Raw genomic sequence first — 13,379 nt, 5'->3', positions numbered from 1 at the left:
AATTCTTGTATGCATATATGTATTGCATATGTTGATGTTTGTATGTACGTATTTCAAACACAGCCAATGTTTATACTAAAATATTAAATGAAAACCTGCTATTGTATGATACATCGGTAGATATTCTTTTATGTGTATGTACAAGTAATTGTGTCTCGTAACATCAATACTGATAACTAGCGTCGAATGAGACTATTGAGATGAGACTACAAATATACAACTGATTACAACTATTGAATCTCGTATTCCGTCTCCTCTTACAAATTTATATGAAAGTAGATTCACACATACATACCATTGGTAGTTAATGTTATAGGTACACAGTTCTACCGATAAGTACTTGCATACGCCGGATATTTACATACTTCGTTACCCGGAAAGATGATTAATCAACCAGTAAGCACAATGTAGGGACAAATTTGTAAAAACAAAATTATATTTCAGTAATCTATGTACATACGACTCTCAATCGTAGTTAAGACTTTCATACATAATATGTGAACCCTTAAAAAATCACATATTGAAACCTAAATAAATACATGCGTACATACGTACTTCAGATATCTCACGTATCACCTAAATTATTGAATCAAAGACTTCGTAACAAATTTGAATTTGAATTTAATTTAATCATCTCAAATCTCCTTTTAAATGGTCTCTCATATTTACAATGATTAATGAATTACAGACGTCTATTACTATAAATATTTAAATGTGCCTCAATTAAACCAAACTAATACATAGCATATACACAAATAATTAACATTTGCACCAGACCGCATCCTCCGAGGATTGTTCCTCCTCCGGTATTACCACCATCAGTCGTCGTCGTACCACCCTCGTCAATAGGTTTCTCGGTTGGAATGACGTCCTCCCCATGACATCCTTGCCTTAAACTTCCCATGGTCACGTTGAGATGAAGTCGCATAGTTGCACCGAACCCAGTTTCGTACGTTGATTCATCGGCCGGTATGCAGTAGCTTTTACCACTGTATTCCTCACCCTCAAAAATTGTCCAGCTATAGTTTCCGGTAAAGAAGAGCGAATGAATGGTCAAATTTTTTCGATTGATATCCGTAGTCAGTGAGTCATGTGTCCCATTCAATCTCGATCCTGAGTATAAGTTGATCTTATTTTGGATCAAGTCGTCACTTCTTCTGCTCAAATGGAGGTACGAATAGTCTTGGAAATTGGAGTCTATGCAAACATGAATGCCCTTCTTGGGAATTGGAATCTCGCATGATAATATGTTATCAGAGTTGCAGGGTTGAATAAGCCATCTAAATAATCGGAGTTACCTTATTGTTATATTCTTTGAAACAAATATGCAAATCTTATAATAAGGAAGATCACTCACAGTTCTGTATAATTGTACGATTCGAAACGGTACTGATTTAAAGGGAAAGTTGTACTTCCTCTGTCATCTCGCACAATGTCACCTTTACACCCAGTTTGTGAATAGAATACAATTTGTGGCTGAACTGCCTGGGAAATAATGACGGGGAAAAATTGTAACAAGCAAAGTAAAGAAAGTGGAAGCATTTTTGTGCGTTGTTTGGTAATGAATGTGTGAATTTAGTCTGCAGACTGGACTGTATTTACGAATTGTTTTATCTGCCATGAGGAGATAAGTTACATTTTTAATTCATTTGTGATTATGGGACTTGTTAATTGGAGTCGGTTTAACATAAACTAATTTGCTCGTTTTCATCATTATGATTGATAAAATTCCTGAATATGTGATGACCTCATCTATTTATAAAGCAAGTACCAATCAATGTTGAATATTAAAAAAATATGAATATAATACATTACTATGATGCAATTGCATTTAAGCAATTATTTGATATAAATATTTTAATTAAGATACGAAAGAAATTTTGTTATATGAATTACACAGAGCAGATATCAATTAGATATTAGGTTTTTTAACTCACTTTGCCGGGATATCAAAAAGAGGTAATGCTTTTATTTGTTCTACTAAAAAAATCAGGAATTCAGAGAGAATAAATAATTTATGGATTACGTAATTCCTGCATGATTTGTGCAAAAAGAAATTAATGAATTTCTCCACACATGAATATGATCCTCCTGCATGCAGACGTAAATAATCCATGCGTAAATAAGAATGGAATCATGTATTTACAGATCACTTTCATGGAAAATGAAATGCGCTAAACTCAATTGGAAAATCGTTTTATTTACGCCAGATCGTTTCTAGCCGGCGTTCCAATTCTGAATATATACAAAAAATTCGTTGATTATTTCAATTTGCTAAATAATCATTTTATACACCGGTTAGGTCATCAGAATTAGATCCCAGTTACGTACTAGTGACAGTGACTTTATTACTTCTCTGTTCAGTCAGAGTCTGAACACTGAAATCTAGTTATAATAGCAAATAGCCTGTCTTTTGTCAAAATGGTAGGAAATAATTGTGGGCCGTGTGGATTGATTTGGATAAACGACACGAACCACAAACAAATTCCCATACCTCTGAAATCTGTGTCGATCACTGCATCAGTGGTCCATGCGGTGGCGCAAGTGGAAATTACACAAGTTTATGAAAACAGCGAAAATAACCCAATAGAAGCGAGTTACATCTTCCCAGTGGATTCTAATGGAGCCGTCACACATTTTCAGGCAGAGTTGGACGGAAAAGTTATCAAGGTATTTTTAACGATGAACGACAATATTGCACTTAATTTTTAGAAAGGCACACATGACAATGACAATTTGTTTTATGCAGGGAGTAGTAAAGACGACAGAAGATGCGAAAAGGGATTATGAAGCCGCAATTAAGCAGCAAAAAACTGCGTTCCTTGGAGAAGAAACTAAACCAGATGTTTTTCATGTAACTTTTTTGTCAGTTTTAACAATTCAATGAAATTGATGTGTAATGGAATTTGATTATCTCTTGTTAGTTGAAAATTGGATTCTTGAAACCAGGAGCCTTGGCTAAAGTTGTGATTGGCTATGTCACGGAAGTCAAAAACGACGCGGATAGCCATGCCATTCGATTTGTGATTCCAACCACCGTGGCCCCAAGATACGTCCCACCCAGTGACCATGACCAGAAGAGTGACGATTTGGCCAATATGACATTCTCTTCAACTTCACCGGCTCCTCTGAACATCAAAGTCGTGGCATGCATTCAGGGCGAGATCAAGTCCGCGGACAGCTTGTCTTCCCACAAAATCCTAGTCAAAAGCAAAGGAACAATTCCAGAACAGCCGGGTTGGAATAAAGCTGTGGTGACGCTTGTTGGCAATGTGACTGAAATGGATCGCGATTTTGTCTTGTTGGTGACTCCGTTGGAGGCTGTCATGAAACCGAGAGTATATTACGAGGTATGTTTTGTGCATTAGTGTGTATTTATTTAGCTCGTGTGTAACATTTGATTTTGTAATTCAACGACATCATCTCGTTATGCATTTCAGATTTTGGAAAACGGTTCCCTGGCCGCAATGACGCATCTAATTCCAAGCTTCGCTCTTAAAGAGGAGAAAGTGGAATTGATCATTGTCGTGGATCGATCTGGATCAATGGGTGGTCAGAGTATTCGGATGGCCAGTGCTGCGCTGCAGGTAAACGAAAATCGCAACTGACTTTTGGTTTCACATGCAAATATCATGACTTCGACTTCGACTTAAATTTCATGAAAATCTAATAAATATTTCCAGCTCTTCTTGCACTCTCTCCCGACTGATTGCTATTTCAACGTTGTCGGGTTCGGTTCGAGCTATGAAGTTCAGTTTAAGGAAGGAAGTGCAAAGTATGGACCGGAGAGTTTGCATTATGCAGTGAATAGTGCTAAATGTATGGAAACCAATTATGTCTTGTATGTATCTTATATCAAGTCTAATTTAATGGGTGTACTGTCTAGGCATTTCTGCAAATTTAGGAGGGACTGAAATACTTGAACCTTTGCAGCACATTTATTCAAGACCATCGATTCCTGGATATTTGCGACAAATTTTTGTCATTACAGATGGTCAGGTAGGATGATTGAATATTTAGCTGTTTATAACTAATATCTCTAAACCTGTATTATAATTGTCAAATATTTTCGACAGGTGTCAAACACTGAGCAAGTAATATCCCTCGTCCAACAGAATGCTCACAACAGTCGCCTGTTTGCACTCGGGATTGGAGCCTCCTCGTCTCGCCACTTGGTTGAAGGGATGGCGACTGCGGGTGGAGGGACCTGTGCCTTTGTCGAGGGGGACGCAAGTATCCAGAAGGCGACGCTGAGTCAACTAAAAAATGCTTTACAACCATCCCTGACGGACATAAAAATTGAATGGATGGGAATTCGAAACCCACAAAGAGTAGAACTTAACACGGAAAAGACACTTTTTGGCTACAACAAGCCAGTTGAGCCGGAAGTGAAAGGAAGCAAGTTTTCACAGTCTCCCAAGAACATTCCGCCAATCTTTGACGGAAGTCAACTGGTCGTCTTTGGCATTTTCCCACCCGGTCAAGACAGACCCTCCGGAGTTAAGCTAACTGCCAATTCCCCCGATGGTCCGTTGACTTTGAACATTGCTGTTAGTCATACACACATATTTTATTATTTCATTAGTAGTTACGTATGCAGATTTCAGCTTTCGTTTACCCATTGAATACATTCTTTCATTTATTGAACTACAGATGAATGAAACGAACCTTCTTGGAAGCACGCAAATGCTCCACAAACTGGCAGTGATAAAACTGATACGCGAATTGGAAATGCAGGAGACAATGCTGAGCGGAATGATCAATGGCAGTAAGGATGAAATAGTCGCTCTCGGAGTTGAATACGGTATTGCATACTATCCACCTGAAGGACACGAGAAGAGTGTTGGATTTAACTAATGACATGATTTTTTTGTGTGTAGGAATAACTTCGAAACACACATCGTACATTGCTATTGATGAATCAGGTCAGCAACAACTTTACACAATGCCGATGCAGGAGCGTCAAATTCCAAATCAATTGCCATACGGATCTACCTTTGGTTTCGGTTCTTCACGACAGAGATTCAGAGACAGTTCAGTTGCTACTCATTATAGTCTCGCGAATTTTTCACCTCAGAGGTCTTTAGGGGCGTGTTTCTTTGGCTCCTCTTCCGGTGCACTACCGAAACATAAATCGGTTCATCCGGCTCAACAACAACAAATGCAACCGCAAATGCAACAACAACAGTCCTTTAGTTTCGGTTCATCAACTCCAACCCAGTTTCCGTTACCGCCGTTGAATTACCTTAAGGGTTTAGGTGTCGTAAATTCGACAATTTCCAGCCAAGTACCATCTCCCAGCTTTGGAGGTTCACAACTTTTCCAGCCGCAACTCAATTCCCAAGGGTCTACATTATCGGTGAAAAGCGACAGAGTGATTCTTATCATTAGTCACCAAAATTTTGATGGATCGTTTTCAATGAGTGATGCCCTATGTCAATCGCTTCGGGTGTCCTATGCAGATATAATTTCAGGTTTGTTTCAAGTCGTAAATTTATTTTGAAAGTAGGAGATTTTATTAAAAACGTCGTCATCAAATATTACAGTGAGCACCATTCAAGGATGGGACACAACTCTATGGGCTACTGTGCTAGCCGTCACTTGTCTAACTGACACGGACCTCAAGGTGGAAAAAGATTCTTGGGAACTTGTCGTCAATAAAGCTCAGAAATGGATGACTCAATACTGCCGGGATGCAGACTTGTTGCAAAGTATGATTTTTACGTCGTCGGAAGTTCATACAAAAAAATGTTAATTGAATACATGCACCTGCTAATAAAATGGACTACAAATATACAAATTATACCCAACTGACAGCAATTTTTCACCAGTTGAACCAATTAATATCACAATTAATTGTCGTAGATTTTTATTGACGGTTAAACGTATCTATTTGATAATATTGTACGTATACAAACTAGTTGTTATTTTGCCTATCAGGCATAAGCACTACCTGACAATCGCTACCTGAACTAGATTTTTTTTTCTATTCTACAATTATTTTTATTTATTGAAATATGTATTGTATCGCAGAGTTCTAGTTTAAAAGTTACAGAAAACTTGTCAAAAAAGCTGACTACACAGGAGTCACACAAAATGAATTCCTAACCTGACCTAGATATTTACAACACTTCCATATGTAGGTATAATAAAAAATAAATATACTTCTGTACTTACTGGTGATCCCAACCAATAAATAATTAATCACGATTATTTATCTATTAAAGACTATAAATTAATCAATTAATTATTGTCTCATAAAGCATGCAAAGTCATCAAATCAAATAATTTGTTTACATATCTATATACATGAACGAGGCCAATGTATGTTTGGTACACAAAAGTTACCTGACATCGATATCCGATTTCTTTGCTAGTTATACAGATATTTTCCCCAGTAAAATCTACAATTGGCTGGTTTGGAAGACAAAGTTCAGTCGAAGACAATTAGAATGATCCTATGAAAATTTGAACTTTGATTTTGAACTTCGTACTTTTTAATATATTTATTTTCCAAACTTTTATTTTTATTGACATACTGCAAAATAATGTTGCTAAAAATGCATGTTAATAAATATGTATATAAGGCACGGTAGCTGAGAAATGTTAAAAATGTCGTGTACATTCAAGAATAGACGAGCCATCACAAATACCCGTAGTACTACAGCATCACAGGACACTTGGTAATATGAGGAAGCATTTTGAAAAGATATAAATGCATACTTAGGATTCTTATTATTTACCAAGTTCCATGCCGCAAGGACATCTGTAATGCCCACTCGCTGAGAAGTCATCATCATAATAATCACCATGTACCGCAAAACTATTATTAAATGATCTGGACTCTGAGACCCTAATTATTAAGCAAGCACAGTATTCTTTTCCGCATTGATTATGATGCAACGTTGACCATATTATGCATGACAAAAATATTCAAGTACTGTTATAGCACAATTTGATTATATCATCTTCTCCCTAAACCCTTGAACCATTAATAAAGAACAGATTTAGCAACACTAGCAAAAACTTTATTAGCATAATATTCATGCCAATTCTTAATCATGATTAACTTTCAATAGTATCCAATCCATTCATGGAGCAAAAAGTGCATGTATTATTCAACAATACATACAACATTCTACGCTATACGCTTACAGTCAACTAGGGATGACATGGTGCTTGAGATTCATTCAAGTGATTAACTCATACCATACACCACACCAACCAAGTTGACTGATTGTATTAAATAATTCTTTATAAAGCATCGTTACATGATTTACATTGATGATGCAGCAAATACTGTAAAAGCTTAAAGATGAGATAAGCTAATAATTTCGCATTATTTTAGTAAATATTTAATTGGAGTTTAACAACTTCATGTAAGTATTTACTCCTCGACTGGAAAACACTTTCGCCCCTCATTATGCCATGGTTTGAAAACCAAGAACGTTATTCAGGGCATTATCATCCAACAAGATTTGGTAAGATAATACGCAATACTAATTACATCCCTAAATTTGCTTCAAGTTCATTGTCAGAAGTTTAAAGTAATGACAGTAAACTTGGGAAATATGCTGAAATTATTTACAACAGCAGGAACAGCGTTATCATATATTTAATGTTTATACGCAAACTTTAACTCTTCACCCATAAAAACAGTAAATCCATCCTTCCTCCCAAGTCGAGGATAAAATTCAATGCAAGGTCGACCTTAAAGGTTGAGGCGAGGGATGGTCAACGCAGCTACAGTGGCTCATTTCATTTCATAAGGCATGCAGTAAGGAACCAATGTCATGGGTGGTTTGGGTACACATTGTAAAATGTGCCTATTTTTGGATCTTATTTTCATCAATCGCATTATTCAACTTGAAGCATCAGGCCTTCCAAACCAGCAAAACTACAAACCAGGCCAGATGGATGATGGATTATGTATATTTCGCCTTGAATTTATCTCGGAAATTATTACAGATCTTGTATGCTCAGCCCGGGTTAAAAATAAGTACGGACATTCGACCCTTCCTTCTCTGTTTGTCACAAATATTAATTTGGTCAAGGTTGGTAGCACAGATTGTAGTGACGTCGTACGTATGTACGGCTTAAAAACGAAAACAATATGACGTTACGTATTAAATACTTTGTTAATAAACTGGACACACAACTTTGCATATTATGCATTGGGAACTACGTAAGCATGGCATTGTTTTTGTTTACCAAGAAGTTGTAAAATAGCAATAAAATCTCAGACTACGCATATTTGATTCAAAACAAGATGAATTTTCCCTGCTGAAAACATATGAAATTAATCAAGAATCTTGGAAAAGCCATGCACACGAGGGTATGTCTGTACATAAGTGAATACAGATATACACTATGCATTTTTGCTTAAATCTCCACAAATCTCACATTACCAAACGTAATTACGCTAAAATTAGTCATCCATCAAGACTCTCGTCACGCATATTCGTATGAATGTAATCCACAGTATTTTCCACCGACAACGCCACGTCGTCACGTCTTAACTTTCATATCACACGTTACAATGTACATAGTTTCCATGACCACTTTCGCTCTCTGGATAACACAGTTTATGTACCAAGTTGTACGTTCGAGTCATGTGCCACAACCCTGGCGTGCGAAACCACCAAATGCTTGTGTACACCCTGCCAGCCATAAATCTAATTTGTTTGTCTCATCTCGTCTTCTCGTCATGATCTGCTGAGCTGGAGTTATTTTTGCCCTTGAGAATTACCTGAGCTGGACAACCCCCAAATTCACAGCACATACTTAACCATGAACCAAACTAGGTATCACTTATTACAAATAAGCCTTTGTTTAGTAATGCATAATAGACCATCCTGTCCCACACTACATTTCTACTTGCTTAGAATTCCCCGTCGTGTAAATTGAGCGTGCTTTTGCTGACTGACGAGGGGAGATTGCGAGGTTGATAATAACAGATCTCGATGCCCTTTGGATATGTGATAGGGTCTCATGAGTGTACTAAAACCCTGAAGTGGTTTGACTCCATGGCCACATTTGCGCCCGCCACACCCACTCAAAAATGCCCAAAAAACGCTTTCACTCCAGTTTTCACTCACTCAAATCCACGCCAGAAATCCAATTTTACTCGGATTTTGAAATTTCTTTCACCATTACGCTCCCAGATAGTTGCTTTCTTCAATTCCATATCAAACTCAATTTTGCTGATGATTATTTCGCAGCCGTAATTTGAGTTGTTGATTACTACAACAATCCTCATTCAGAATTTCAAATTTTAAAAATACTAAAAATTTCGAAAAATTGGGTTTGATATTGGATTGAAGAAAGCAACTATCTGGGAGTGTAATGATGTAAGAAATTTCAAAATCCGAGTAAAATTGGATTTTTGACGTGGATTTGAGTGAGTGAAAACTGGAGTGGAAGCGTTTTTTGGGCATTTTTGAGTGGGTGTGGCGGGCGCAAATGTGGCCATGGAGTCAAACCACTTCAGGGTTTTAGTACACTCATGGGACCCTATCACATATCCAAAGGGCATCAAGATCTGTTATTATCAACCTCGCAAGCTCCCCTCCTGAGATGTGAGGCATTTGCAGCAAGCAACAATAAGAACCAAGCAATGCTTGGTCGTATGTAATGATCACAAATAACCGGTGGTGGTTCAGTTCAAGTACAGCCAAGAATGAGCAGATGCTACGGTTTTCAACCTTCAATTTCATTTTGTAGTTGAACAAGATAACAGTGCAGACTCCTTGTCACGAGATTTATAATACATAATATTTCTTTGTTTTCTCGTCTGGATTCTTATTTAGCTTCGAATTGGAATATTTCAGATTCAGTTTCTTCGTTTCGTAAAAACTAAGTTTAATTTGTGCTAAAAGATTTTAAAAGTGAGTAGCATTCCTCACTCTAAAAAATGGAGCAGAATAACATGACAATATTCACGATTAATTCGTGCAGTATCAAAGATCAAAAGTGTTTAATCACCTTAAGAAACATGATACAAGGTGAGTTAATAATATAAAATTTCTGTATTTAGATTGGTGGATTTTTAATAAAAAGTCTAACATTTTCTTCTATGTAGAATCTAATAATGAATTGCTGATCAAAAATACGTGGGAATTTACCGATGACTTCCTCCTGAGATACATTCGTAGTAGGAACTACCATGTAAATTCTGCATTTGAACGGGTAAGACGAATATATATTAAAAACATGATGAATTTATCGATTATTAAAACATATTTCCATTTCTCATTAGCTGCAAAATCACATGTACATCCGGCGCATCAAGAATCCCGAAGTTTACGCCCGTCTTTACCCCTCAGCCGTGTACGACGCTCTGGAAAACGGTGGGGCTCGCGTCCTCCGAGGCAGAGATGACAAATCTCGACACGTTCTCCTCGTCCGATTATCGGAATGGAACCCGGACGAGATTTGTGTCGACGACTTCCTCCTCGCCGTCATGCTCCTCGGGTGGGAAATGCTGGGCTGCAAGGAGACCCAATTAAATGGCATGGTCATTCTCATCGACGGGACTGGATTTGGCTTGAAGCATGCGAGACAAGGGACACCGAGTAACGTGCAGAAATATGCGGATCTAATCGTGGTAAGGACAAAATAGGAAGTTGTCAATTAATTTTTTTTTGTTACGGTAACTATTCGAAAATTGGAGTAGATTGAAGTTTGAACAATTCCAATTTTGCATGGGGTTCTTTACAAGGCGAAAATATAATTAATTTTGGGACGTAAGTAGGTATTCGTATCCTAAATTTGTTTCCTTTGAATCCATCAATCAGCTATGTCTGTATTTCAACTTGCACTTTCAAAGGTTTACATCGACTCGATAGACAGATTTCAATCTAAAATTGCACACTTTTTGCTTGCATTAGCATATTACCTATCATTGAATTAAATTGCACAACGTTTGCTCTTTTGTTCATTGTCATTGTGTGGTAACGTATTCATAGGATTTTTTGCTCTTCACATTCAGAGAGATACATGCATGCATACTTAAAGTCGCGACGACGACGACGACGGCTAGAGAGTGTTAAGTCATAGGTATCTAAATACATGTACGTGGAGAATGTGGTGTAATTGTTCCTTATTGGTATTAGCATTTATCCAATCCATTGATGGGTTAGGCAATGTTCGTATTTAAATACTCAAATGCACTTCAGTTTAGTGGAGCTTACGAGTTATTATTATTATTCATTGTGCAAACCATTTGATTCTGAGATTCACTTGTTGTCACGCACTAAATTACATCAACTTTGATTCGTGGCACTACAAAGTGTTAAATAATAGGTTGTGCCGCGTATAAATAAATAGGTATTTGGTAAAAATGAGGAAATGTTTGAAATCTTGTATAATAATGGCAAACAGAAAATATTGATTCTGCGATGATGCCTCAAGGATAAATTATCATTTAAGGAGTGTGTAAACCTGAGAATCGGCTTTAGTTGAAACTCCATACGTACATAATTCGCACATAGTAGTCTGTCCACATATGTATGGCGGTGATGTAACAAATGCATCCGGGTGCATTTTATATTACATTTTTAAATACCTAAATGTTAACTGATAAAATTTACAAAAGGATTGCTGCACAAATAATTCAGTGATTGAATTGGGGCATACAACCTCAAAAAATAAATTCAGTCTAGATTCTACAATATTTTAAACGGGTCCATGAACTATGCAGTTCTTTTCTTCCTTGAAGCATGATACAGAAAAATATGTAACAATAGTGTACACAGATCATAACTTGATTCTCAGAACATGCCATTTCGTGTCGGGATTCCCTATCCTTCACTGAGATCTTTACGCTGAATGACTTTGCAAAGTGGTTTTACCGAATATTTTTGCAAATAGAGTATGCACATACGTATGTGCATATGTACAAATACACACGTATACAGACCTGTAGGTTTCTTGTTACTACAATTTCATGAGAAATACACGTTTACGTACAAACTGGTCCAAACCAGACCTTCACCTTATATTCATACATATTCTTCGAGTAAAGTTGACCATGTAGCAGTACAGTAATTTCAATTTAAACCTCATACGTGATCTTGCTAGCGTTTGCCTTAAATTCGACAGAAATTCTAACCAAGCCGTTCTGTTGACGATGCATCTTGCACATTTTCGCTCTCTTTCACATCATGTACGACTTTCACACAACTTTGTTAGGTACATCAATGACATTAAAAAATACAGCTAGCAACGGTATATGAATTATGGATTCTTCCAAAAAACGGGACCCAATTTAAATTTTGCGGACCAAGTCTCCGAATAAAAATGCATTACTATTAAATTCTAATGAAAAAATGTCACTTTCTCAATTCCAGAAAGCAAGCCCCTTCAAGTGTAAAGGAGCCCATATAATCTTCGCTCCAATGATATTCAACATGACGCTTTCTCTCATAAAGATGTTCCTACCGCAAAAGCTGGGAAAGAGGGTGAGTGAAAATTTTCATAAATTTGCATATAAAAATTTTTTAATTAAACAAAATTTCCTGTTCAGATCCACGCCCACGGCTCCTCGGTCGACTCGCTCCACAAATTTATCTCACCCGACATTCTTCCTCAATCTTTGGGAGGAGTATTAAGCGAAGCTGATTCGATTGATGAGGAATTATTGCAAGGACTTTACTCAAAGGAGCGAGATGATTATTATAAGAGTTTTGTAGCGTAACCTATTTTTTTAATGTTTGGAATTCGTTTTTTTATTTTGTAATCGATTCTCGAGTTTTCGATTAGACAATTTTTACCCAAGTGTCCTGTATCCCTCGCAAAAAGTAGATTTAGTTTGAAATTTTGTGATGCGTAAAATTACATATTATATTTTAAGGGTGTAAAAATATCTGTGATTTATATTTTATCTTTACACTAATAAACGTCGGACCGCTGTGCGACACAATACAGCTGCTAGGATCTAATTGAATAACAAATTTTACCATTATATAATTTCCTTATTTGACATTGAAGTCTCGTAGTAAGCAATTCCTTTTGAAGGCATGTGCATTCATTACCAATTTTAATATGCAGACGCAATATTTACCAGTGTGATGTGCCGAGAGAATTAACATCATTGTTTTAAAGAGTCGGTTCATGTATGTGTGTTGATAATTAAGTATTAGGAATGCCCTCACCTTGTAACACTCGTATTTGACTGAGATAATAGTGGTATTTTTACAAAGCCTTTTACATATTTTATTTTATGTGTTAATGACGGACACATGTTAAAATATAGAAACAACAAGATAACACAATATCAGTTGTTCAATTTGCATTGATTATTTTGTTACACTTGCATAAAAACCATATAAAAACTGTCACAACTGTAATTACTATTATTGTTGTAAGCACATTAAACA

At 36.7% G+C, this 13,379-nt stretch overlaps 3 protein-coding genes across 3 annotated transcripts; 2 read left to right on the top strand and 1 right to left on the bottom strand.

The window, feature by feature from the left end:
* Positions 1 to 238: 238 nt before the first annotated feature.
* Positions 239 to 1,584, bottom strand: LOC110847660. Its single transcript, XM_022094640.2, has 2 exons — positions 1,358 to 1,584; positions 239 to 1,280 (listed from the first exon to the last, which is right to left on the bottom strand). The coding sequence occupies exons 1-2, from the start codon at positions 1,540 to 1,542 to the stop codon at positions 734 to 736; spliced, it is 732 nt and encodes a 243-aa protein (XP_021950332.1). The 5' UTR covers positions 1,543 to 1,584; the 3' UTR covers positions 239 to 733.
* Positions 1,585 to 2,186: 602 nt separating this feature from the next.
* LOC110847650 (von Willebrand factor A domain-containing protein 5A) lies at positions 2,187 to 6,231 on the top strand. The gene is made up of 10 exons (XM_022094630.2): positions 2,187 to 2,670; positions 2,750 to 2,854; positions 2,925 to 3,350; positions 3,441 to 3,587; positions 3,684 to 3,819; positions 3,887 to 3,999; positions 4,077 to 4,550; positions 4,654 to 4,804; positions 4,881 to 5,474; positions 5,547 to 6,231. Exons 1-10 carry the CDS (start codon positions 2,422 to 2,424, stop codon positions 5,753 to 5,755), a joined length of 2,604 nt encoding a protein of 867 aa, XP_021950322.1. The 5' UTR covers positions 2,187 to 2,421; the 3' UTR covers positions 5,756 to 6,231.
* Positions 6,232 to 9,623: 3,392 nt separating this feature from the next.
* On the top strand, positions 9,624 to 13,274 carry LOC110847699 (alpha-tocopherol transfer protein). Its single transcript, XM_022094687.2, has 5 exons — positions 9,624 to 10,004; positions 10,082 to 10,188; positions 10,259 to 10,606; positions 12,351 to 12,461; positions 12,527 to 13,274. The coding sequence occupies exons 1-5, from the start codon at positions 9,914 to 9,916 to the stop codon at positions 12,695 to 12,697; spliced, it is 828 nt and encodes a 275-aa protein (XP_021950379.1). The 5' UTR covers positions 9,624 to 9,913; the 3' UTR covers positions 12,698 to 13,274.
* The last annotated feature ends 105 nt before the right edge of the window (positions 13,275 to 13,379 follow it).

This window comes from Folsomia candida, unplaced genomic scaffold, assembly GCF_002217175.1.
Source record: "Folsomia candida strain VU population unplaced genomic scaffold, ASM221717v1 Fcan01_Sc003, whole genome shotgun sequence".
NCBI lineage: Eukaryota > Metazoa > Arthropoda > Collembola > Entomobryomorpha > Isotomidae > Folsomia > Folsomia candida.
Note: the sequence above shows the minus strand (reverse complement) of the source record. Positions and strands in the feature narration are given on the sequence as shown.